Here is a 25,905-nt window from a genome sequence, read left to right on the forward strand (position 1 = left end):
TCGGCTCTCGGCGTGGGATGTTGCTGCAGATGCTGGGGTGAGAGATGTGTGGGACATGGCTAGCTGAGGAGGATTCCCGGGGAAGACACTTCCGTCTCAGAATTCACAGGTACCATGTCTTGCTGAAGAGCTCACCTGCTCGACAAGCCCAGTGCAGCAACATGGGCACGGTGGGATAGAGAACACATCTGGGGTCCTTTCTGCTCTGCACAGCCGTTAAACATCCCAGGGCACTTTTCACAGGGATTGAGTTTGCTCCAATATCATGGGCCAAAATGTCCCTGTTTGCTGATGGCCTCCAGCCCCAAGGCGGCTGGATTTCAGTGGCACGGTGGATCCTTCAGGATGAAAGGTGTTAGTAGATGGACAATACAAAGGCCAAATTTTGAGGCCCTCGCCCGTAGTTTAATCAGGCCCCACTGAGGCTAAACTTTTCTTGGTGTAAGAACTGAATCAAAACCTCAGGAGCCAGCTGTGTGTTCATGCACAGAGTCTGTCACCTCCTGCTCTTACATCTCAGGACTCTGGCTGTTAATGTCTGGGGGGGTGGGGAGGAGAGGCTATTTCCTGACTTATCTGCTGTAAAGCACAGAGGTTCTAACGGTCCTCACTGGAATAATTATAAGAATTTTTCAACCTGGGCAAGACGTCTTCTCTCCTAGCTTCATTCGAGAAGGCAGCTGAACTGTTAGGTCTGAAACTTTGAAAAAAACAAATTCAGCTGGAAGCAGACAACCAGCATAGGAAATTTCAGTCCAAACACTTCAAGTTCTACTTTCTTTTTTGATAGATTCATAGGCTATAAGACCAGAAGGGACCATTTGATCATCCAGCCTGACCTGCTGTGTAGCACAGGCCATTACATTTCACACAGTTATCCCTGTATTGAGCTCCACAACTTGTGTTTGACTAAGGGCTTGTCTGTAGTAGGATTTTACATCGTAGAATCATAGAGCCACAGGGAGAGAAGGGACCGCAAGGGTCATCTAGTCTAACCCCTGCCGAGATGCAGGATGTGTTCTGTCTAAACCATTCCAGACAGATGGCTCTCCAGCCTCCTTTGGAAAACCTCCAGCGCAGGAGCTTCCACAACCTCCCGAGGTGTCTGCTCCTTTGTTCTCCTGTTCTTACCGTTTGGAATTTTCTGCACCCTCTCCAATTTTTCAACATCCTTTTTGGAAAGTGGACCCCAGAACTGGATACAGTCAGTTTCACCAATGCCATGTGCAGAGGTAAAATCCTCCCCCTGCTTTAACTCACCTCTCCCCGGTTTATGCATCCAAGGATTGCGTCAGTCCTCTTGGCCATAGCATCACACTTGGAGCTCACAATGAGCTGGGTGGCCAGAATGACCTTAAATCCTTTTCAGGGTCCCTGCATTCCATAATACAGTGCCCTAGTCTGTGGGTCGGGCCTGCATTCCCTTTTCTCTTTTGTCTGTATGAAAACATTAGCTTCCTTTTAAGTCCCTCTTGGTGGCTGTTCTCTGCTTGCTTTACCTGTAAAGGGTTAAAAAGTTCTTCAGGTAAAGGAAAGGATCCAAGGATCACATCAGCCCTTTTGGCCACAGCCTCACACTGGGAACTCCACAGTGACTCTTAAATTCTTTTCCTGGTCACTGTGTTCCATAACATAGTGCCCTAGTCTGAGCGTCAGGCCCGTATTCCTTGTTCCAAGAAGCTAACTTTGCATGTGACAGTATTAGAACATTTTGTTTGCATGGGCACAGCTCACCAAATGCTCCAGACCAATTGGTATTCCTGCTTTAGCCTCCTCATTGTAACCATTCCACCAATCTTTGGGTCATCCACAATTTTATCGGCAGTGATTTTCTATTTGCTTCCAGATCATTGATTTCGTTTGCATTGACCCAGCTCACCAAACGCTCCAGATCAATTGTTATGCCTGCCCCGGGCCCCTCATTGTAACCACTCCGCCAATCTTTGGGTCGTCCTCCAATTTCATTTGCAGTGATTTTCCATTTCCTTCCAAACCATTGATGAAAATATTGAACGGTATCGGGCCTAGAATTGATTCTTGAAGAACCCCACTAGAAACAGCCCCATTCGCTGACAATGGCCCATTGACAGCAGCTTTCCGAGCTCCGTCAGTTAACCCGATTTTCGTCCATTTTACATATGCTCTACTGATATTGTGTAGTGCACATATTTTTTCCCTGAATGTTTTTCCCTAGTAAAGCAAATGCCTCAGAGGAATCGAAATGAATCGAAATGTATTGCATCTGTGCGGTTTCCTTGATCAACCAAATTTGTACCCTCATTAATGGATGGAATCAGGTTTCTTTGACAAGCCCTCTTTTCCATAAACCCTCTTGTTGACGGGCATTAATTATATTCCTAGCCTTTTTTTCACTCTAATCCCAGACCAGCTTTTCCATTGTTTCCATAACCTTGTCAAATCTTTTTTTAAAACTTTCCCTTTCCTTTTTTGAATAATTTACATTTTACGCAGTACTGTCCTGTAGTTCCTTTCTCTTTTTTTTTTGGCTCGGCTCCTGTCTGATTGTGTACTTCTGGTTCCAACTGAGATGTGTGGTTGATTGGTCAGTTCTTAACCCCGGTGTTTGTAACTCTAAGGTTCTGTTGTAGATGCTGTTTATTATCCTCTTTGATGGCTAATGGACTGGAAAGTGTTTAATCATCTTAGGTGATATGAGTACATCATACCGCTTCTTTCCAAAGGTAGAACAAAAAATAAGTATTGAACACATCTACCTTTTCTGCAGCATTAACAAGTTTCCTTTCTCTCTCCAGGAATTGGCCTAAACCCTCTCTAGGATTTCTTTTGTTCTTAATATACTTAATAACCTCCTTTTTGTGATCCTTAGCCCTGCCAAACATGAATTTTTCCCTGATGTCTCTAATGTCCCTTATCAGTGTCATAACTTCCAATTTGTATTGCTTGCTATCTATATCCCTGTTTCCCATCTGTTATACATTGCTTTCCCTGCCCCAAACAGCTGCCTTCAGTTTGTCACTAAACCAGGTTTTTAGCCAAAGTTGTCCAATTCCTTGACTTTGGAATTGTGGCTTTCTAGTTATCTAATAACCTCTTCCAATAAAATTTCTTCTTTTCCTTCCCAGTTTTCTGTCTATTTTTTTCTTCCCAATCAGCTTTTCTGATAATTTGCCTCTGATTTGGGGAATTAGCCCCTTTGAAGCACTAAGTATCTACAGATATTACTGGTTGGGAGCTGTTCTCTGTTTGTCCATTGGAATGTAATCAGATCCACTGTTTATTTTCCTCTCCTCTATCATATACCCCCTTAGTTGCCTCTTCTCTAAACTAAACAGTCCCAGACTTTTCAGGCTGTCTACATTTGGCAGCCTCCCCCATTCTCATAGCCTGTCTTGTCCTGAAAATCCCCTTTCTATCTGCTATGTCCTTTATAGAGACTGAGTGACCAAAACCGAACGCGTGTCCAGAGCAGGTTATTCTGCATCCCATTGCTTAGGTATGCGAACATTGTCTTTCTTTTCCCCACTACTGCAAATGAACAGGTGTTTCCATGGAGCTTCTATCAATGACACCCAGGTCTTTTCCCTGACGTTTGTTCTAGTTGGGATGTTTCCACATGTACGTGTCTCAGCAAAGCTTTGTTTTTTTTTTTCCAGTCTCAGATTTTGAGCAACCAGCTAAATAGGAATCTCCCTACAGCATGGGATCTCTCACCTGGGATTCATTGCATTAAGGAACAGTTATGGATATCAGTATCCACACTCCAGATTCCTGCTGGTGCCTATTAAGGATTCCCACACCATGATGTGTAGGAATTACTGATGCATGGAGAGCCATAAAATATGGAATTGGCATTAGTAGGGTCAGTGTTTCATAATTCATTTCTCTGAATAATGAAAATGTCATTTTTAAGTGTGCGAAGGGAGACCAATCTGCTTCCCCCACGAGAACAGCCTCCAGTAGTGCATGTAGTGTTTTATATTTACTATGTCTCTCCATTCAGGCATTTCTACTATGATCATCACCTTAGAGCACACCTGGGCACATACAGGAAGTCTGGTGAATGTACGGTACGTGCAGGAGACACCGGTCTGCTTCAGAGTTGGACACCTTCTCTCCTACTCCATGTCAGATTCCAACACAACTCACTTCACCAACCCCTCCACCTTCATCCTGCTGGGCATTCCTGGCCTGGAGGCAGCCCACGTCTGGATCTCCATCCCCTTCTGTGCCATGTACGCCATAGCTGTCTTGGGGAACTTCACCATCCTATTCATTGTGAAGACGGAGCCGAGCTTGCATGGGCCCATGTACTATTTCCTCTGCATGCTGGCTGTCACCGACCTGGTCCTGTCTACATCCATCCTGCCCAAAACGCTGAGCATCTTCTGGTTCAATTTCAGCGAAATAGATTTCAGTGCCTGCCTCACCCAGATGTACTTCCTTCACTGCTTTGTAGTGGTGGAGTCTGGGATCTTTGCAGCCATGGCTTTGGATCGTTATGTGGCCATCTGCCATCCCCTGAGACATTCCACCATCCTGAGAAACTCCATGGTGGCCAAGATCGGCCTAGCCGTGGTGCTGCGTGGTGGCATGATCATACTGCCCTCTTTCCTGCTGGCAAGGCAGTGGCCATACTGCAGAACCAACATCATTCTCCACACGCACTGTGAACACATGGCTGTGATGAAGCTGGCCTGTGCTGATACCCGGGTCACTAGTTACTACGGCCTCTTTGTGTTATTCTGCGTGACCTGTGTGGATGTGATTTTTATCGCTGTGTCCTATGTCCAGATCCTCAAGGCTGTCTTCAGCCTCCCCACAAAGGATGCCCGGCTCAAAACTTTTGGGACCTGCGGCTCCCACCTCTTTGCCATCTTGTTCTTTTACATCCCATGTCTCTTCTCCTTCCTGAATTACCGTTTTGGCCACAATGTGTCCCTACATTTTCACGTTCTCATTGGCAACATGTATCTCCTGTTGCCCCCCATGCTAAACCCCATCATCTATGGTGTGAGGACCAAACAGATCCGGGCCAGGCTGCTCTGGCTCTTCACTCATAAAGGGACCTAAAGTGTTCTCCTGTTGCTTTGGCTCTCAGACCAAGCTCTTTGCAGAACTGGCTGGTGACATGATGCTAGGCCCTCTTCCCTGAATCGCTGAATGGACAGTTAAATAGACATTAAACCCTTTCCTCACCTTACCCTCGTGTCTCAGCATGACAAAATGAGGATTCATTCTTTGAACAGCTTTGTAACTCTTAGGGTTGCTATCATTCTAATTGATGGCAATTGGACCCCTGAGGACCCAACTCTGCCTCGCTGATTTCCCCCAAACCACACCCCTGCTCCACATTTTCCTTCAAGGTCCAACCCATTTTTGTGCCTCTTCCCTTGTGCCCCCACAGGCTTCTCCATTTCTTCCCTCTAGGCCCATCCCTCTTCTCTCCTCATCCCTGCACTCGCGGGATAATCTCCACCTTTCTCCCCAACCCGGGCTCCCTCTGCTCCATGGCTGGGACGGGAGGTGTTGCAGCCTGACAGGGAGCCTGGCTGCAGGTAGGAGGTGACCACAGCTGAGCAGGGGCTGCCGTGGGTTAATAAGCTGATGCCTCTCTCCGTCCTGCAGTAACCAGACACTGCCAGGTCCCCATTTTGACCAGAATTTCTGTTTGAAACCTGGGTATTTGGAAGCCCTTAATGGCACCCGGACACAGAAGCCAAAAACACCACTGTCTGAGCAAACCCAGACCGGTGGAAACCCTACTAACTCACGCTTGATTGTATGAACCTTCTGTATCCTTATGTCTTTGGGCTTTTACTGTACTCTTCACTCACGCTTCTTGTCCTCAGGGGCAGGAGGTTGGGGAGAAGCATCTATCTATACATAGTTTGGATATTAAAGACTAACAGCACCTAGTAAGATCTCACCTGGACAAAAGCAAGCATTAACTGCATTCTACATAAAGCCAATTTTCCCCAACTTCTCTGAAGAGGGGTTGGCGTGGAAGAAGTGGAAACCCCCCAGAAGAGGGAACACAACGAGAAGGTGTTGGTCCAGCCCTTTAAAAACACAGAGACTGGATGAGCGAGAAGAAGCTGGGTCAGGAGAGAGGCACACAGGTGGCAGAGGGGACTCTTTGGTTGCAGGGCTGTGGCTGGAACAGAGAGACAGACTCCAGGGGAGGAGAAGCCCTGAGTTTCAGGAGGTGGCCAGACACCCAGAGGGCTCGGACAAAATCTCAAAGAATGCTCCAGGGTGGTGAGGACACAGAGGGAAGGAATGGCATACAGGTGTTGTATTATGTTTACCTGGATCTGGGTATCTTCTGTGCTGTCTAAAGTAGAGGAATTGTTTTAGCAACCCCTTTTGCAAGGCCTGGTTGTGTTTGCTTTAGGAATCATGTACCCTAAAATAGAGAAACTGGAAACAGAATGAGCGCAATTGGGAGTTCTGGGAATGGTGTGCTGAAGCAATTGGAGAGCTGGGGGAGCTGAGCCAAAACTAGTCTCAGGACCTAGGAATGCAGGTCTCCACTTCCAGAGGGAGGCACTAGAATGGAAACTGCACCCCGAGAGTGGGCGTTAAAAAGTAGAGCCAGAGACAGGGCCTGAATGCTGCTCTGACTGAAAAGCACATGGGTCCAGTGTGTGGGACCCAAACACACCTACCTGATGGGTGTCCATTTGCGGGAGCTGCTACACGGATGCTAGGGAACTGTGTGTGGAAGGGGAGTGGGGCTGGGCAGGGAGGTGTCCACAAGATGTTATCTTCACCCAAATGTGGCCATTTCTCTTCTGCCCTCGGTTTTTCCCCGCGTACTCCAGTTCCCGGACTAATCCAGACAGAATCCCTTAAGAAAATGTTTCCTGAACCTGACAGTGCTGGTTTACGGTCAGGGAGATGATTGGGCTCTTTCTTGAAAAGTGCTCCTCAGAATGGCCTCCCTCTCTCTACAACTTCTAATGTGCATACAATCCTAGTTGCCACTTACAAATGCTTAAGGGGCTGTTATTCCATCGATTTCAGTGGCCATTGCAGGTGTATCTCTGAGGTGTGAATCGCTGCATCTGAGAGCTGATCTGGCTGGGCATGAATGCAGTACCCATTACTCTGGTTATTAATCCAGGTAAAACTACCCTGGCCATTACCATCAAGCAACCTGCAGTTGCAAACTGCAACCAGCCTTGGTATTAGCTTGCCTGGAGGGATTGCTGGGCAGGTGGCAGCTTCATAGACAGGGCTGGATGCTGCTCGAATGATGTGGGTGCTTGTAGAGTAGCAGCTGCTGCCCTCTTCCCTTCTCCAGACTTTGCGGGGATTTCATGGAAGCAGACTTGCTACAAAGCTGCAGATCTACAGAACAATGGGTACCCCAGCTCCCGTTGGTGGAAGCGAAATGTGGGGGCTGAGGAAGGCTGAGGAACTCTGGGCTGACATTTGCAATGCTCATGGTCTCCAGCAGCTGGTCCGTATCGAGGGGTAGCACAAGATCAGGAGTCAGCATATGTTGAACCCAGCAAGTGTCCTCATCAGCTGCGTCAGCTTTGGCAGCTTTCAAGCTGGGGACACATTACGAGAGTGAAAGGCCAGGAATTCTGAAGTGGGCATACTGAGAAATGCCGCTACAAGGCCAGTGATCACGTTGGTGCCAAACTTCGGGGGTACAATAAGACCGCCACTGCGCGAATATACAACCTGACCACCTTGAACAGCTTTCCAGAGATCGATCCGGACAGCGCTCGGTTTGCACGGAGGCTACGTTCCTTTGGGATCTGCCATGAAGATGATGATGACTGACCGGAAAAATAGCTCCCCAGATACTGTGGCAAAAGGTCTGTTGATCCCGTAACGTGTGTGAGGGTGAGTGTTAGGATATAGATATTCAGGCCTGTCTGTAAAGGCCTGTACTTTAAGAATTTAGGTGTATTCTTATAACTTGGCTAGTTCTAGAGGTATAAAAGAAAGAATCAAAATCACTGTCTGCCAGTGTAAGGGCCTTCTCTTCCGGTGAGAGTCTCAGGCCCTGTTCTTAGGCTAAGGCCTTTGGCTAAGCAGCAGAGGCAGCCATAAGCTGGGAAGCGACCGGTCACCTCCTCACATTCCAAACTAGTCACATTGAAAGAAGGTGCTATTGGGCTGTTAGGATACAATCCTGTCCTGATAACGCCTATCGCCTCCAGAGAAAGGGAAGTGCCTAGAAGATGTAAAAGGAAATTGAGGTTGATAGTTTTCTGGCTGGTAAGAACTCACGTATCAATAGACACAGCTGGGAAACTCTTATGTCTTTATAGAAGTAGTTGTGAAATCCTCACTTCTGTATTGTTTTGTCATTATAGTTCCCACTTTGCTATTGTTTGTCTGTATAATCTCTGTCTGGTTCTGTGATTGTTTCTGTCTGCTGTATAATTAATTTTGCTGGGTGTAAACTAATTAAGGTGGTGGGATATAATTGGTTAGCTAATCATGTTACAATATGTTAGGATTGGTTAGTTAAATTTCAGTAGAATGATTGGTTAAGGTATAGCTAAGAATATTACTATATAAATTAGGGGCAAACAGGAAGTAAGTTGGGATTCGAAAATAAGGAAAAAGGAACTTGGATTTAAGCTTGCTGGAAGTTCACCCCAATAAACATCGAATTGTTTGCACCTTCGCACTTCGGGTATTGTTGCTCTCTGTTCATGCGAGAAGGACCAGGGAAGTGGGAGAGTGAAGGAATAAGCTCTCTTACAGTGAGGTCTGACAAAGAGAAAGTGCAGGTGACTCTCACTAAACAAGGAAAGTGAGAGGGACATTTTCAGGGGGTCAGGTATTACACGTGTCATGGGTAGCAGGGAAAACACTCTTTCCTTTTCCTTTGCTCTGTACCTCGGCTTTCTTTCCTCCTGTGCTACAGAGCAGAATGCAGTCTTTTTCAGAACATGGGTCTATGTCTTATATAAAAATACAAAATTAGATCTCAGAGATATACTGCTCTGAAATGTTGTACCCCAAAGTAACATTCCAACACATCCGACTTTGCCAACCCCCCCACCTTCATCCTGCTGGGCATTCCTGGCTTGGAGGTGGCCCATCTCTGGATCTCCATCCCCTTCTGAGCAATGTACGGCATAGCTGTCTTGGGGAACTTCACCATAGTAAGAGGGAGCCGAGCCTCCATGAGCCCATGTACTATTTCCTCTGCATGCTGGCCGTCACCGACCTGATCCTGTCCACGTCCATCCTCCCCAAAACGCTGAGCATCTTCTGGTTCAATTCCAGGGAGACCGATTTCAGTGCCTGCCTCACCCAGATGTACCTCATTCACTGCTTTTCAGGGATGGAGTCTGGGATCTTCGTGGCCATGGCTTTGGATGCTACGTGGCCATCTGCCATCCCCTGAGACATTCCACCATCCTGACCAACCCCATGGTGGCCAAGATTGGCCTGGCCGTGGTTCTGCGCAGCAGCATATTTGTACCGATCTATCCCTTCGTGGCGAGGCGGTGGCCATATTGCAGAACCAGCATCATCCCCCACACATACTGCGAGCACATGGCCGTCATGAAGCAGGCCTGTGCTGACTTTCGCGTCAGTGTTTACTACGGCCTCTTTTTGCTATTCTCTGGGATGGGTCTGGATGTGCTTTTTATCACCATGTCCTATATCCAGATCCTCAGGGCCATCTTCAGCCGCCCCACAAAGGACTCCCGGCTCAAGACTTTTGGGACCTGCATCTCCCATCTGTGTGCCATCTTAACCTTTTATGTCCCAGCTCTCTTCTCTTTCCTGACACAGTGGTTTGGCTGCAATGTGCCCCTGCATTTCCACGTTCTCATGGCCAACGTGTACCTCCTGGTGCCCCCCATGCTAAACCCCATCATCTACGGGGTGAGGACCAGACAGATCCGGGACAGGCTGCTCTGGCTCTTTACTCATAGAGGGACCTAAAGTTTTCTCCTGGTGCTCTCGCTTTCAGACAGAGCTCCATACTGAACTGGCTGGTGATATGGTGCCAGACCCTCTGCCCTGAATTACTTACTGGATAGTTAAAGAAGCATGAAACCCTTTCCTGACCTGAGTGTACTGTATTAGTGTGACAAACTGGGGAATCAGTCTGTTTACAACTCATGAACTCATAGGGTTGCCATCTTTGTAATTGCTGGTAACTGGACCCAAATCTCCTATAAAAATAGAAGAACCCAGAAGGTGCTGTCATTGCAATTCCACTGACCACCTGGGGAATGAATGCCCTGTGCTGGGAGGAAGCAGGTAGCCCATGGGAATGCTGCAACCCTGAGCACAGAAGCCCCTCAGGCACCTGTCACTTATACTGGGTTGTAAAATCAGCATTATTGGCAGGAAACACCTTGGGTGGGAAGATACAGTGATTTGTGTGGTTAGGCAGAGTATAGTGCAAGAAGGTGACATACTGCCAGGACAGATTTCACAGCTTTTATTAATAGGAGATTGCAAAATCTTATACGTTTGGCTAAAGTGCACATAGAAACCGAGAGTTTGGAAGGTGTATTATTAGTGGAGGTAGTAGACAATAATCCTATTGATATGGTAGTCAGCAATTATTTCGTCTGTAGCTATTTCTTCTGTAGCTCAGGCTGTTAATGGAAAAGTCCCGGAAACTGCTGAGGGAATGGGAGAAAGTTTTCTTTAGTTCTCCGCAGCAGTGAGAAACTGCATATTTCTCGGGGCAAGGGTGGCTTAGGCTGGCTCCTGCCCTGCAGCTGAAGGCGGTGTTTCCTCAGAAAGGGAGGAGAGCATATTGCCTTTCAGTGAGACGGCTGTTTCAGATGTTAGCTGCAAGCCTGTCACAGATGAACGAGGGACTCTTTCCACTCTCGGGAGCATAGGGAGGTGTGTCCCAGAGGGGAGCCCAAAGATGGTGATTGAATCCTAGAAACCTCTGGGAGGTGGATGAGGGTTCCGTTAACTCTGCAGCTGGATGCAGCCGCACCGCAAGATGGGAATGGGATGGAGCACCAGCTGGTGAGATAACTGTCCAGGCTGCATCGGTAATTTTCACTCCATGCATCCGAAGAAGTGGGTTTTTTACCCACGAGAGCTTATGCCTAAATAAATCTCTTAGTCTTTAAGGTGCCACCGGATTCCTCATTGTTTTTGTTAATACAGTGTGTTGTTTGAAATGGAAAAAGGAAATCTGCTCATGAACTGGGTCTGGTGCAATGTTCTCTCCACATTGAGAGTGGGGTGGACTGGGTAATAAAATTACACTGGTCAGGCTCTTGACCAGGGCAAGAAGGTACAGTTCTGGGGTCCTAGGCTGGGGAGCTGGGGGGAAGTAGCTGGAGCCTCTGTATTGGTGATTCATGAGTGGCTAGTGAAAGCATTCATGTAACTGCAGCTACCTAGTATGGCCATTCAGATGTTCTTATATAGATCGCAAACGTCTCTGCCCCTTGCTGTAATTCTCTAGACCCCACTCCCTCCCCCAGAGCTCAGATAGAAACCAGGAGTCTTGACAGGCTCTCTCTCTCTCTCTCTCTCTCTCTCTGCAAAGTAGGTAACAAAGTAAGAATATAAATTAAAAATTTTAACCTAACCAGCCACTGTCAGAGACAGGATCCTGGGCTAGGTGCACATCCATGTACGTTTAGGAACCCAAAGCGTCCTGACTTTCACAGCTGCTCAGCATCCACAAGGCCTTCCTGGGCCACTTGTTACATTTTCTACACGGACTTTTGTGGTTAACAAATAAACAAGAGATGGAAACTACCTGCAGCATTTGCTCAGAACCAGCCCCTGGAATTATGTTCACTTGCAGTATTTGATTCAGCCACTAGGTGTCTCTGTGCGCTGTACACCACTCCAGCGAGGGGGTGTCCCTGGTAGGGCTTGCACAGGCACAGAGCCACTGAAGAGCTTCCGCCCCACAGCCCGGCGGGAGGGGGCAGGGGGCAGCGGAGGAGGCTGGCTGCTCCCCAGCGCAGAACTAGGAATCGGGCGGTGTGGGGGCGGATAGTTTCCTACTCCGGGCACACTCCCGGCCCTCCTCCCGCACCTGGCGGAGCTCAGCAAGGCGAAGTACCGGATGGTTATCAAGGAGAGGAGGCTGCCCGCATTTCTGAGAGGGGTTAGATGGTGGGTTCAGGGTCAGGGCCCCGCACGGTGGCGGTGGCAGGTTCGGGTCCTCGCTGCTGCCCGGCCCCGCATGGTGGCAGGTGGGGGGTCCAAGCCCCGCTGACGCCCGGCCCGGCACAGCAGCAGTGGTGTAGTCCCGCTGCCCAGCCCGCACCCCGGAGTCCAGTGCTGGCCCCGCTCTGGACGGGGGCGCGGGGCATCGGGGACTGTGGGCGATGTCAGGGTGCGGGGCGCTGTGGTTCTCAGCCTGCAGCCCACTTAACGTATCGTGGGCCACATCTGCGGCGCACAGTGACAAACCGGCTGAGAGCCGCTGCTCTGGGTGCGGGAGTTTTGTGTGCGCCAGCTGGCTGTTAGCTCTCTGCCAGCCACTCGAGCCCTCTGCTCCGAGCTAGGCCAGCCGGGCCGGGTGACTGTGGATGCACTCCAGGCCCCGAGTCCGTTCAAAGCATTCCCTTGTGGTACCCAGCCCTCCACCCCCGGCTCCCAGAGAAATCCCAGACCCTCTGGAGCTCTGGGACCCCAGTTTACCAGTTTTCCCTTAGCCCATCGCACCTGTCCCAGGCCCGGCCCTGAGTCCAGATGGAAAACAAAAGGAAATGTATTGAAGGAAGAGAGTTAAATGGCTACGTACAAAACACAGTCAGAAAATGCCACCTAGGGCCAAGGCCTGTGAATAGTCCCCTTTCCTCGCTGATCACAGGGCTTCACTCCAAAGGTCGGTCTCTTGCAGTGTTTGCTGGCCCCAGGGAGCTGGGACCCAAACTTTCCCTAGCACCCCGGCTCTGCTAGCTACCTCCTCAGTGAACGGGAGCAGAGTGTCTCCCTCCACCCCGGGACAGACTGAATCAGTCTTTTGTCTTCGTTCACAGACGGGGCCAGCCTCTGTCTGCGGTAACATGCCTTTCTCCCGCCACGTGGCTTCGATGATTATACCTTGTTTGTGATGGTTTCCACCGGGCTCTCGCCACGTGACTCGCTTTCACTCCAAGGCCATGGGGCCACGATTCTCAACATAGTTACACTAGCCCTGAACTATTGGCCCCGCACACATCTCATAGGGATGTAAGTTAATTACCAGCTTTCAGCAGTGACCTCACATGCTGCCCTTTATGGAGAAACACCAGTAAAGGGTTATATTAGGTGCAGTGATGTTGTTAGCTCTGAGACAGGAGTTGCTTTGGTCTCCTTCCCCTGGTGAACCTAGTTTAAAGGCCTCCCCCAGTGGAGACAGACTGGGAGGGAGAAGTGGTGTCCGGGCAGGAGATGACATTCTCAGTGGTGCTCTGCAGAGACCGTCCCAGGACAGGAGTCAGCGTGGGGCTGGTGATGGGCTCCTGATCTCCCCACTGGGAATTGGATGGCTGGCCGGGCTGGCATTTGGGCGATGCATGTGAAACATCAGCATAGAATCATAGAATCATAGAATATCAGGGTTGGAAGGGACCTCAGGAGGTCATCTAGTCCAACCCCCTGCTCAAAGCAGGACCAATCCCCAACTAAATCATCCCAGCCAGGCCTTTGTCAAGCCTGACCTTAAAAACTTCTAAGGAAAGAGATTCCACCACCTCCCTAGGTAACGCATTCCAGTGTTTCACCACCCTCCTAGTGAAAAAGGTTTTCCTAATATCCAACCTAAACCTCCCCCACTGCAACTTGAGACCATTATTCCTTGTCCTGTCATCTTCTACCACTGAGAATAGTCTAGAATCATCCTCTTTGGAACCACCTCTCAGGTAGTTGAAAGCATCTATCAAGTCCCCCCTCATTCTTCTCTTCTGCAGACTAAACAATCCCAGTTCCCTCAGCCTCTCCTCATAACTCATGTGTTCCAGACCCCTAATCATTTTTGTTGCCCTTCGCTGGACTCTCTCCAGTTTTTCCACATCCTTCTTGTCGTGTGGGGCCCAAAACTGGACACAATACTCCAGATGAGGCCTCACCAATGTCGAATAGAGAGGAACGATCATGTCCCTCGATCTGCTGGTTATGCCCCTACTTATACATCCCAAAATGCCATTGGCCTTCTTGGCAACAAGGGCACACTGTTGACTCATATCCAGCTTCTCGTCCACTGTAACCCCTAGGTCCTTTTCTGCAGGACTGCTGCCTAGCCATTTGGTCCCTAGTCTGTAGCGATGCATTGGGTTCTTCCGTCCTAAGTGCAGGACTCTGCACTTGTCCTTGTTGAACCTCAACAGATTTCTTTTGGCCCAATCCTCCAATTTGTCTAGGTCCCTCTGTATCCTATCCCTACCTGCCACCGTGTCTACCACTCCTCCTAGTTTAGTATCATCTGCAAATTTGCTGAGAGTGCAATCCACACCATCCTCCAGATCATTTATGAAGATATTGAACAAAACCGGCCCCAGGACCGACCCCTGGGGCACTCCACTTGATACCGGCTGCCAACTAGACATGGAGCCATTGATCACTACCCGTTGAGCCCGCTGCTCCTCCTGCTGCTGACTCTCAATGGCATTACTCTGGAGACCCTGAGCAGCAGCAAAGCCCATGTGATGGGCACATAACCCCCCGTCCCCAGCCCCTTCAGCCAATGATGGGTTAACGGGAGCCTGAGTGAGCAATTAGCCTGCCTGGCTGCTCCGGAAGAGGTGTCAGGCTGAGGTCAGTAACCACCCCGGCTGGGGAGGAGCTGGGTGGGTCCATGCAGGTCGTGTTCAGAGCAGGTGGAACCCCTCTTCTAGGTGGAGAGGTGGAAGAAGGACCCACACATGGGGGAGAGGAGAGGAACCAGCTGCAGGAGGGTCATAGGGAGGGGGCAGGACTTGAGAGCCTGGCACGTACTGACGGTCTGGCAGAGGACAAAGGGGCAGCAGAGGAGATGCTGAGAGCTGGTGGGATCTCTCCTTTGGAAGTCACTGGGTGAAGAGCCTGGTGCTGAAGTAAGACCCCAGGTGGAGTAGGAGACTTTCTGGTCTGTTATCTGGGTTTTAATCCTGGGGAAGGACATGAAGGACAATAATGTCCTGGGCGGGGTGGGGCTCCAGAGAGATCCAGCTGGAGAGCCAAGTACTGCATTACAGGGGATGGACAACAATGCCTCATGGGGATGCTCTGGTATGGGAGGAACACCACAGCCTGCTTCCCGGCTGCTCTGTGTTGCTGGGCACCACAGAGCAATGGGAGCGCATTGGGGAATGAATCTTTACTATTATAGGGCGTAGGAGCTCCAGGCAGGCCCCTGGACCCCACTGTGCTAGGCGCTGTACAGACCCACAGAGCCTGCCCCAAGGGGCTGAAAAGCCAAGTTTAACTGAGCTCAAATCATCTGAAAGCACATGCAATGAACTGTACAATGTTCTCCTTTCTCAGTCCCTTGGTCCCCAGCACGGGAGCCACACAAATTATTTACTAAGGGCTGGATTGTGGCCAACAATGATGCAGCGTGCAGTGGGGAGGTAGGGAATATGGACCCCCCCCACACACACACACACAATCCACGGCCTGAAGCCCCTGGGAGCAGCTCTCCAGAAAGGGGGCGTGGAGACGTTGGAAGCAGACTGACCCAAGTCTCATCCCCCTCACCATGCCAGTGAGTGGATCTGGCAGGCCAAGGGATCAGGGGTCTCTGGGACCTCGCTCAAAGTCTCTGGGTGCACCCAGAGAATTCCTCGCTAGCTAGACTGGGGCTTGAAATACTCGAGGCCCTGGTCCCAGGGGCAAAAGGGGACTCGAGGGGCGAGGCAGCAGCCAACTCTGACCTCTGGGCCTAACACTTAGAATCACTTAAAATCCACCTTTCTGTAGTTAATAGACTTATTTTTATGCTTTGCCTTTACCAGTCAGTTTGTCTAAAGTGCTTGCGGGATAGGAGGGAAGGGATAGGCTACAGAGAGACCTAGACAAATTAGAGGATTGGGCCAAAAGAAATCTGATGAGGTTCAACAAGGACAAGTGCAGAGTCCTGCACTTAGGACGGAAGAATCCCATGCACCGCTACAGACTAGGGACCGAGTGGCTCGGCAGCAGTTCTGCAGAAAAGGACCTAGGGGCTACAGTGGACGAGAAGCTGGATAAAAGTCAACAGTGTGTCCTTGTTGCCAAGGAGGCTAACGGCATTTTGGGTTGTATAAGTACGAGCATTGCCAGCAGATCGAGGGACATGATCATTCATAGAATCATAGAATCATAGAATATCAGGTGTCAAGGTTTCTTCCCCACTCTGAACTCTAGATGTGGGGACCTGCATGAAAGACCCCCTAAGCTTATTTTTACCAGCTTAGGTTAAAAACTTGCCCAAGGTACAAACTTTTCCTTGTCCTTGAACCGTATGGTGCCACCACCAAGCTTTTTAAACAAAGAACAGGGAAAGAGCCCACTTGGAGACGTCTTCCCTCAAAGTATCCCCCCAAGCCCTACACTCCCTTTTCTGGGGAAGGCTTGATAAGAATCCTCACCAATTGGTACAGGTGAACACAGACCCAAACCCTTGGATCTTAAGAACAAAGAAAAATCTATCAGATTCTTCAAAGAAGAATTTTAATTAAAGAAAAGGTAAAAGAATCACCTCTGTAAAATCAGGATGGTAAATACCTTACAAAATAATGAGATTCAAAACATAGAGAATCCCTCTAGGCAAAATTTTAGGTTACAAAAAGACACAAAAACAGCAATATACATTCCATCCATCACAGCTTATTTTACCTTTAAACCATTAAACATTAAAGGAAATATAATTCATTTCTAGCTAGATTACTTACTAACGTTACAGGAGTTGTAAGGCTGCATTCCTGATCTGTTCCCAGCAAAAGTATCACACAGACAGACAATCCCTTTGTTCACCCCTTTCCTCCAGATTTGAAAGTATCTTGTCCCCTCATTGGTCATTTGGGGTCAGGTGCCAGCAAGGTTACCTTAGCTTCTTAACCCTTTACAAGTGAAAGGGTTTTGCTTCTGGCCAGGAGGGATTGTGTAGCACTGCACACAGAAAGGTGGTTACCCTTCCCTTTTTATTATGTCATCAGGGTTGGAAGGGACCTCAAGAGGTCATCTAGTCCAACCCCCTTCTCAAAGCAGGACCAATCCCCAACTAAATCATTCCAGCCAGGGCTTTTTCAAGCCTGACCTTAAAAACCTCTAAGGAAGAAGATTCCACCACCTCCTTAGGGAACCCATTCCAGTACTTCACCACCCTCCTAGTGAACTATTGTTTCCTAATATCCAACCTAAGCCTCCCCTACTTACTCCTTGTTCTGTCATCTGGTACCACTGAGAACATTCCCCTCTATTTGGCATTGGTGAGACCTCATCTGGAGTACTGTGTCCAGTTTTGGGCCCCACACTACAAGAAGGATGTGGAAAAATTGGAAAGAGTCCAGCAGAGGGCAGCAAAAATGATTAGGGGACGGGAACACATGACTTATGAGGAGAGGCTGAGGGAACTGGGATTGTTTAGTCTGCAGAAGAGAAGAATGAGGGGGGATTTGATAGCTGCTTTCAACTACCTGAAAGGGGGTTCCAAAGAGGATGGATCTAGACTGTGCTCAGTGGTAGCAGATGACAGAACAAGGAGTAATGGTCTCAAGTTGCAGTGAGGGAGGTCTGGGTTTTCCTCCATGCTGCATCGTTAACTAGGTGGTGAGAGAAGGTTTAGTCTCTGCAGAGATACAGGTGTGATGAACACCTGGCTCTCTGATTCCTGGGCCCCATTTCCATGAGTCTGAGAAGACAATGGCCACTCCAATTGTCCAGTCATTTGTTACCTAGCAACTAACAACCATGGATGCCCCTCCCCCCCTCAGGAGGCCAATCGTGTTTGATCAGCTGGAGAACAAAGGACTGAGGAGGGGCCAGGTGGGGGTTGTTAAGTGTGTGCTGCTGGGAGCAGCAGACTCTCCTGAACTGGGACTGAAGAGAGGTCAGAGGGCTCTGGGCTGACCAAAATGGACCACGCTGTAGCTTTCTGTTCTCTCTGCTCCCGCCAAGGGCTTTCTACCCTGTGTTCCAGGCATCGAATAAACCGGACTGCTGTTCACAGTGCGGGCTGAACGTCACTGCAGAGCCTGAAGTGGGGAGTGCATTGCTTCCTTCGGGTGTTCGAGTCTCTCTCAGTTGTCCAACCCAGGTGGACTGGCTGAGGGGAGCTCACGGTGGAAAGCGGGGGGCTGAAGGCTCCGAGGTTCAGTCCCAGGAGGCCGTGAAGCCAAGTGGCTGACCACAGCGGGATAATGTGACCTTAAGGGGGCTGCCACACTGAAGGGCTCCTCCCAGGGGCTGTTCCGGAGCTGCTCGAGAGCACCAGACCTGTGGATCCCTGACAGCACGAAGCTGCTTTATTGATGTCCTCACTGAGTCACTGACTGACTGGCCCTCTCAGCCCTGGAGCAGGAAAGGCTCAAGCTGGGGGATTTTGCTTTCAGGTCCTCAGAGACCAGTTCTCAGGGGGGAACCCTGCATGCAGGCCTGGAACTCACCATCCCCCCATAGCCAGTCCTGCCTTTTCCCTAGCGGGCTCCAGACAGCTCCCAAAATCGCATCCCCCCACTCCTGAGCTCCCAGGGGAGGGCATCTCACTCCCTGAGCAGACTCTGGGTCTGCCTTGTCTTCCCCTCCCTCCCAGCTGAATGCACCTCTCTGAGCTACTCACACAGGGAGCCCCAGGGACCTAGATAAGCTCCGTTGGGGTTACATTTGCTTTGCCCACAGATAGCACCTTCCACCCACAGTTCTGAAATGCTCTATGCACCTTCATGGTGCTACGCTCCCGCTGCGATGCGGGAAAGCATGAGAATCTCCTTTTTCACGGCAGAGGAAACCGAGGCACACACAGGGAACTCGTGATTTTTGAGGGGTCTCCATTTGGGGGGCACTACTTGAGATACCTTCAATGGTGATCTTTTCAGAAACGGCTGAGCAGCCACCCTCTGATGAGGAGTCCTGGGGGCGTGTGTGTGTGTGTGTGTGTGTGTCAAGTTCTGCAGTCGAAGCCAGAGACATCCCACATGATTAGTCACTTTTGAAAATCTTGGCTGGAATAACTTGCCCCCAGTCAGCCAAGGAGTCCTTGGTACAGAGAGCCCAGCTCTGTGCTGCTTTGGGTATTTCGGCTTCTCAGGGTGTAACGATGCGGCCTCTGGTGAGATACAACTGAGAGTATCAATTCAGGACAAATTGTTTAGAGCAGGGCAGTTACAGCCCAAGGCTGGGTGGCCTTTATTACTAAGGCAAACCAAACCAGCCAAACAGAGAGGACTTCCGTCTCACCACACTGGGAAACCATAAGTCATACATGCAATTCCCTTATATACTCCAGTTTCCCAGTATCACCACCAGTGTCACTACTTGTAGGGATGAATGGTTATGGAAACTGTCAAGGTTCCTTCCCCACTCTGAACTCTAGGGTACAGAGGTGGGGACCTGCATGAAAAACCCCCCTAAGCTTATTTTTTACCAGCTTAGGTTAAAACTTCCCCAAGGCACAAACTATTTTAGCTTTTGCCCTTGGACTTTATTGCTGCAACCACCAAGCGTCTAACAAATATATAACCGGGAAAGAGCCCGCCTGAAAACATCTTTCCCCCCCCAAAATCCTCCCCAAACCCTGCACCCCCTTTCCTGGGGAAGGCTAGATAAAAATCCTCACCAATTTGCATAAGTGAACACAGACCCAAACCCTTGGATCTTAAGAACAATGAAAAAGCAATCAGGTTTTTAAAAGAAGAATTTTAATTGAAGAAAAAGTAAAAGAATCACCTCTGTAAAATCAGGATGGTAAATACCTTACAGGGTAATCAGATTCAAAACAGAGAGAAACCCTCTGGGCAAAACTTTAAGTCAAAAAGACACAAAACCAGGAATATCCATTCCATTCAGCACAGCTTATTTTCTCAGCCATTTAAAGGAATCAGAATCTAACGCAGATCTAGCTAGATTACTTACTAAGTTCTAAGACTCCATTCCTGTTCTGTCCCCGACAAAAGCATCACACAGACAGAGAGAACCTTTGTTTCTTCCCCCCCTCCAGCTTTGAAAGTATCTTGTCTCCTCATTGGTCATTTTGGTCAGGTGCCAGCGAGGTTATCCTAGCTTCTTAACCCTTTACAGGTGAAAGGGTTTTTCCTCTGGCCAGAAGGGATTTAAAGGTGTTTACCCTTCCCTTTATATTTAGAACAAAAACCAATACTCCAGGAAAAGAAAAAGGGTTTTCCCGATCCCAAAGGATCAAGCCACAGACCCAGGTCACTATACAAGTCAGATCTTACTGACAAATCACACTGTTGACAATCCTTTAGAATCTAAAATCTAAAGGTTTACTCATAAAAGGAAAGAAATATAGATGAGAGCTAGAATTGGTTAAATGGAATCAATTGCACACAGTAATGGCAAAGTTCTTGGTTCAGGCTTGTAGCAGTGATCAAATAAACTGCAGGTTCAAATCAAGTCTCTGGAGTATATCCACAGCTAGGTGGGTCATTCAGTCCTTAGTTCAGAGCTTCAGTTTGTAGCAAAGTCCCTCCAGAAGGAAGAAGCCGGACTGAAGACCATACAGAGATGATGATGATGCCTTTTATTGTCCTTTTGCCATGTGGCCTGTGCTTTCTTTGTCCCAACCACAAGCCACCCAGCACATGGCATGGAAAAATCGTAGAGTTCTGTCCATAGGCAGGTCCCTGCATGCCTTGCTGAGTCCCAAGGTGTAGCTGCCTTTTTTCAGTGGGTTACCATTGATCATGACACAGAAATAAACTCACTGCATCTAACACAAAGCAGAGGAACAATGCCAGTTCATGGCCAGAGCAATGTGCTGGGGGGCCAGAACTCCTGGTTCCTATTCTCAGCTCTGGCACTGACTCATTGTGTTCTCTTGGGTAAATCACTTTACCCGTGCATGGCTCAGTCTATCCATGACATGGGGATAATGCTGCCTAGCAGCCTAGCTAAAGAGCTTCTAGATGTAGTGATCAAAAGCATCATGCAGAGCGTACGTTAGACTCAGCTTCAGCCCCTGGGCAATGGGTGCCCTGTAGTTCCAGATAGGGTGGCGTGTACATGTGTAAATACCCGGCTAATGGCAGATGTGCCATTTATCCTCCTCCCTGTGAGGTACCGCAGCCACCCTGGCCTCTGGCCAGCAACCCGCCTTCCCAGCTAACACAGGGGACTATCCTTCTGCCTCTCTCAGCTGTTCTCCTTGCTTCACACCTGATCCCTTGTCCTGCCCCCGAGGCCTGGCTCAGGGCAAAGGGCTCCCAGTCCTTACCCTGCCAGCTAGAGGCCCCCAGCCAGGAGGAACAAGGGGGAGCTGAAAGCTAAAGAGATAAGCCACACAATGGTCTCTTCCCTTGGGACTTTGGAGCTGAGCTTTAGGGCCCTCAAGCTGCATGATGCACAGTCTCGCCCGCCTGCTTCAGTTGCTTTTATGCGTCTTCCTGTCTTCCCTCTCCACTCCTGATTGTCCTGTCAGACCCAGTACTGCATCCACTGCAGGCTACTTGTCAGGCTGAAGCAGCTCCCGTCCCAGACCTGGAGCAGAGGGGGACCTGCTGAGGGCAGGCCACGGTACGGAGGTGGAGATGATGCAGTGAGTGGCTGGGGCTGGGGAGAAGAGCAGTGAGCATCAAGTGTGGGTCTTTGGAGGAAGAGGCAGAACAGCGGCAGGGCCTTGCTGGAAGAAGTGGAAAAGGGGCAGGGCCTTGAGGGAATAGGCGGGGCAGGGCACAGAGCCTCAGGGGTCCAGTTAAAAGCAATTAGAAATGTGGGAACCCTATGAGTTAATGAGTGGTACACAGACCGATTCCCCAGTCTCTCATGCTCACACAGCACACTAAGGCCAGGAAAGGATTCAATGTCAGTTTGACTGTCCACTAAGTGATTCAGGGAAGAGAGCCCAGCACCATCTCACCACACAGCTCTGCATGGAGGTCAGTCTGAAAGCCAGAGCACCAGGAGAAAAATTTAGATGTCTTTATGAAAAAAGAGCCGGAGCAGCCTGTCCCGGATCTGTTTGGTCCTCACCCCATAGATGATGGGGTTTAGCATGGGGGGCACCAGGAGGTTCAAGTTGCCAATGAGAACACGGAAATGCAGGGCCACATTCTGGCCAGACCGGTACGTGAGGGAGGAGAAGACAGCTGGGATGTAAAAGACTAAGATGGAACAGAGATGGGAGCTGCAGGTCCCCAAAGTCTTGATCCGGGCATCCTTTGTGGGGAGGCTGAAGATGGCCCTGAGGATCTGGGTATAGGACAATGCAACTAAAAACATATCCAGACCCAACACACAGAATAGCACAAAGAGGCCGTAGTAACTACTGATGCGGATATCAGCGCAAGCCAGCTTCACCACGGCTATATGTGTGCAGTATGTATCGGGGATGATGTTGGTTTCGCAATATGGCCACTGCCTCGCCAGCAAGGCACAGGGCAGTCCAAGCATGCCACCACGCAGCACCACAGCCAGGCCAATCTTGGCCACCACGGGGTTTGTCAGGATGGTGGAATGTCTCAGGGGATCACAGATGGCCACATAGCGATCAAAAGCCATGGCCACGAGAATCCCAGACTCCATCACTGAGAAGCCATGAATGAAGTACATCTGGGTGAGGCAGGCACTGAAATTGATCTCCCTGGAATTGAACCAGAAGATGGTCAGCATTTTGGGCAGCATGGATGTAGACAGGACCAGGTTGCTGACTGCCAGCATGCAGAGGAAATGGTACACGGGGGCACGGAGGCTCAGTTCCCTCTTCACGACAAATAGAATGGTGATGTTCCCCAAGGTGGCTATGGCATATATGGCACAGAATGGGATGGAGAGCCAGGCATGTGCCCATTCCAGGCCAGGAATGCCCAGAAGGATGAAATTGGAGGGGTTGGTGAAGTCGGTCGTGTTGGAATCTGACATGGAGTAGGAGAAAGTATCCAACCCTGATGCAGAACGGCGTCTCCTGCATGTACTGTACGTTCCTCTGACTTCCTGTATGTGCCCAGGCTCTAGGTTGATGGTCGCAGTACAAATGCCTGGATGGAGAGACAATGTTAATATGAGACACTACATGCACTACTGGGGGCTGTTATGAAGGGCAAAGTAGATTGGTTACTCCTCACACACTGAAAAAATGACATTTTCAGTATTCAGATAAATGAATTATGAACAAGTGACCCTAATAATGCCAATTCCACATTTTATGGTGCTCCATGCGAAAATAATTCCCCCATGTCATGGTCTGGGAAACCTTAATAGGCACCAGCAGGAAACACAAGTGTGGATACTGTTTATCCATCATTATTCCTTAAAGCAATGACACCCAGGCTAGAAAGTCCATGCTGTAGGGAGTTCCCCATTCACTTGGCTGCTCAAAATCTAAGATTGAAAAAGAAACAAAGCTTTGAGGAAACATGTACCAGAGGGAAACATCCCAACCAGAACTCACCTCATGGAAAAGACCTGAGGGTCATTGACAGCAACTCAATGGAAACAGGTTTCAGAGTAACAGCCGTGTTAGTCTGTATTCGCAAAAAGAAAAGGAGTACTAATGGCACCTTAGAGACTAACCAATTTATTTGAGCATGAGCTTTCGTGAACTACAGCTCACTTCATCGGATGCATATGCATCCGATGAAGTGAGCTGTAGTTCACGAAAGCTCATGCTCAAATAAATTGGTTAGTCTCTAAGGTGCCACAAGTACTCCTTTCCATGGAAACAGTTGCTCATTCACAGCAGTGGCCAAAACAAAGACAAGGTTCGGATGCCTAAGGAACGGGATGGAGAATAACCTGCTCTGGACACACGCTCAGTTGTGGACACTCAGGCTCTATAAAGTGTATAGCAGATAGAAAGGGGATTTCTGAGACAGGCTATGAGAATGGGGGAGGCTGCCTTATGCCGACAGACTGAAAAGTCTGGGACTGTTGAGTTTAGAGAAGAGACAAAGAAGGGGGCATATGATTGAGGAGAGGAAAATAAAGAACAAACTGATTACATTAAAATGGACAAACCCAGAACACTTCCCAACCAGTATTATCTATAGACAATGTTTCAAAGGGGCTAATTCCCCAAAGGAGAGGCAAAATATCAGTAAAACTGATTGGGAGGGAAAAAATCAAGAAAAAAAATGAGAATGAAAATTTGGAGTTCTTGAAGAAGAGTTTATCAGATTGGCAAAAATCCACCATTCCACTGTCAAGAGAGTAGAATACTTTGGACAAAACCCCAGTTTACTGACCAAGTGAAGACAGCAATTAGGAGGGACGGGATTGGAAGCAATATATAACAAATGGGGAAGAGGAAAAATAGAGAGCAAATAATACAAATTGGAATTTATGAAAACTGAAAAGGGATGCTAAAAACATCATGGAAAAATCCATGCATGGCAGGTTTCAGGATCACAAAAAGGAGGTTATTAAAGTGTATTAAGAACAAAAGAAATCCTAGAAAAGGTTTAGGACAATTCTTTGAGGGACAAATGAAGTTTGTTAATTTTGCAGAAAAGGTAGATATCTTCAAGATATAGTTGTGTTCTGCATTTGGAAAGAAGCAGAATGAGAAACATATATCACCTAAGATGAGTACCATACCCTGCACCTTTTCTCGTACAGGCATACCACACCTATTCCAATTAGTGTTCCAGACTTCCAGTGTAGTGGGCCCGAGAAGGTTGGGTCCGGGTTGTCTAGTACACTGGGGGAGAGGGGGGGGCTTACTACATTACTTATAGGTTATAATTAGTGGCTGTTCTCTAGGGGGTTGTGCCCCCCTTGATCGTTTCCGTATGCAATGTAACACACATATAGTTAACAATACACCAGCTGCTATGATAATCCACAGCAACACCGAGAGTCCTGACCACTACAGTATGGTCCAACATCCTGGCCACCACCAAAAACACTGCTTCCCCTCCTTTGATAAGGTTAAAATTTTGTCAGCGCCATCCTGTAGTGAGTATTGTAAGTGTGTCCAACTGTTGGCACTTGCAGCAAGTTGCTCTTGTAATCTTTGTGTACTTTTGTCCATATTGTGTGTCCAATGAATATGCACAGTGAAATTTGGTATTGTCCAAACCAATTCAACTACTTGGTACAGTATGGGGTAGTAGGTGCTGGTTCGATTGTTTACAACGATTAAGTCCACTGATCCATTGGTGCACCATAGTCCAGGTGGCAGTGTATAGAAGTTCATAATTTGGTCATACACTGGAAGGATTTTGCCTCCTAGTGTTATATTGCAGGATTGCATACATTCCCAACAGAATACACCATACCCCATATACATTACCCCTAAATGCCCCCCCTTTGCAATAGGCCATTGATCCTGCTCCTCCATAGTCATAGGAGAGGGGCACATCCATATTCCTCCTCTGGATATACAACTGCTTAATGTGATGACAGTCCAATTTACCCCATTCCACCCCCCCGCCCATTTCCTAGTGGCTCCAAACTCGCTTCCCCTTCCCTAGTTACTCCCATAGGGTTCAAGGGAACCACCTTATTTGCATTTCCTTCCTATGGTATCATAGTAACAATTACACAAGAACTGTCCCCACAGGTCGGGGATGTTATTTTCCAGGTAGATGGGTATGTTTTTGCAATTGTGGATAAATATGGGCTAGCCTCCTGATTTAATACTGAAGGCCATTGTTCTGACCAAGCATCTCTCATAATATTCATTAACATTATTAACTGAGCATTTTGAATACCTACGCACACTTCTCCCCATGTTAGTCTTCTGAAACCATCCCCTACCCATGTCACCAGGGTCCCCTGCCCAGTGAGTTAACTGCAAGTTTACCTCAACTGTGTCCTCCACCCTGTGGCAACTGCCAATACTTGCTGTGCCATTAATTCATGAATTTGTTGTTGAAATTT

At 48.7% G+C, this 25,905-nt stretch overlaps 2 protein-coding genes across 2 annotated transcripts; one reads left to right on the forward strand and one right to left on the reverse strand.

Moving 5' to 3' along the window:
* The first annotated feature begins 4,104 nt into the window (after window positions 1-4,104).
* Window positions 4,105-5,052, forward strand: LOC102939033 (olfactory receptor 52R1-like). The gene has a single exon (XM_027834532.2). It carries the CDS (start codon window positions 4,105-4,107, stop codon window positions 5,050-5,052), a length of 948 nt encoding a protein of 315 aa, XP_027690333.2.
* Window positions 5,053-21,933: 16,881 nt separating this feature from the next.
* LOC122461884 (olfactory receptor 52E2-like) lies at window positions 21,934-23,011 on the reverse strand. The gene has a single exon (XM_043523277.1). The coding sequence runs from the start codon at window positions 22,942-22,944 to the stop codon at window positions 21,997-21,999; it is 948 nt and encodes a 315-aa protein (XP_043379212.1). The 5' UTR covers window positions 22,945-23,011; the 3' UTR covers window positions 21,934-21,996.
* Window positions 23,012-25,905: the final 2,894 nt, after the last annotated feature.

Source organism: Chelonia mydas, chromosome 1 (assembly GCF_015237465.2).
Source record: "Chelonia mydas isolate rCheMyd1 chromosome 1, rCheMyd1.pri.v2, whole genome shotgun sequence".
Classification (NCBI taxonomy): Eukaryota; Metazoa; Chordata; order Testudines; family Cheloniidae; genus Chelonia; species Chelonia mydas.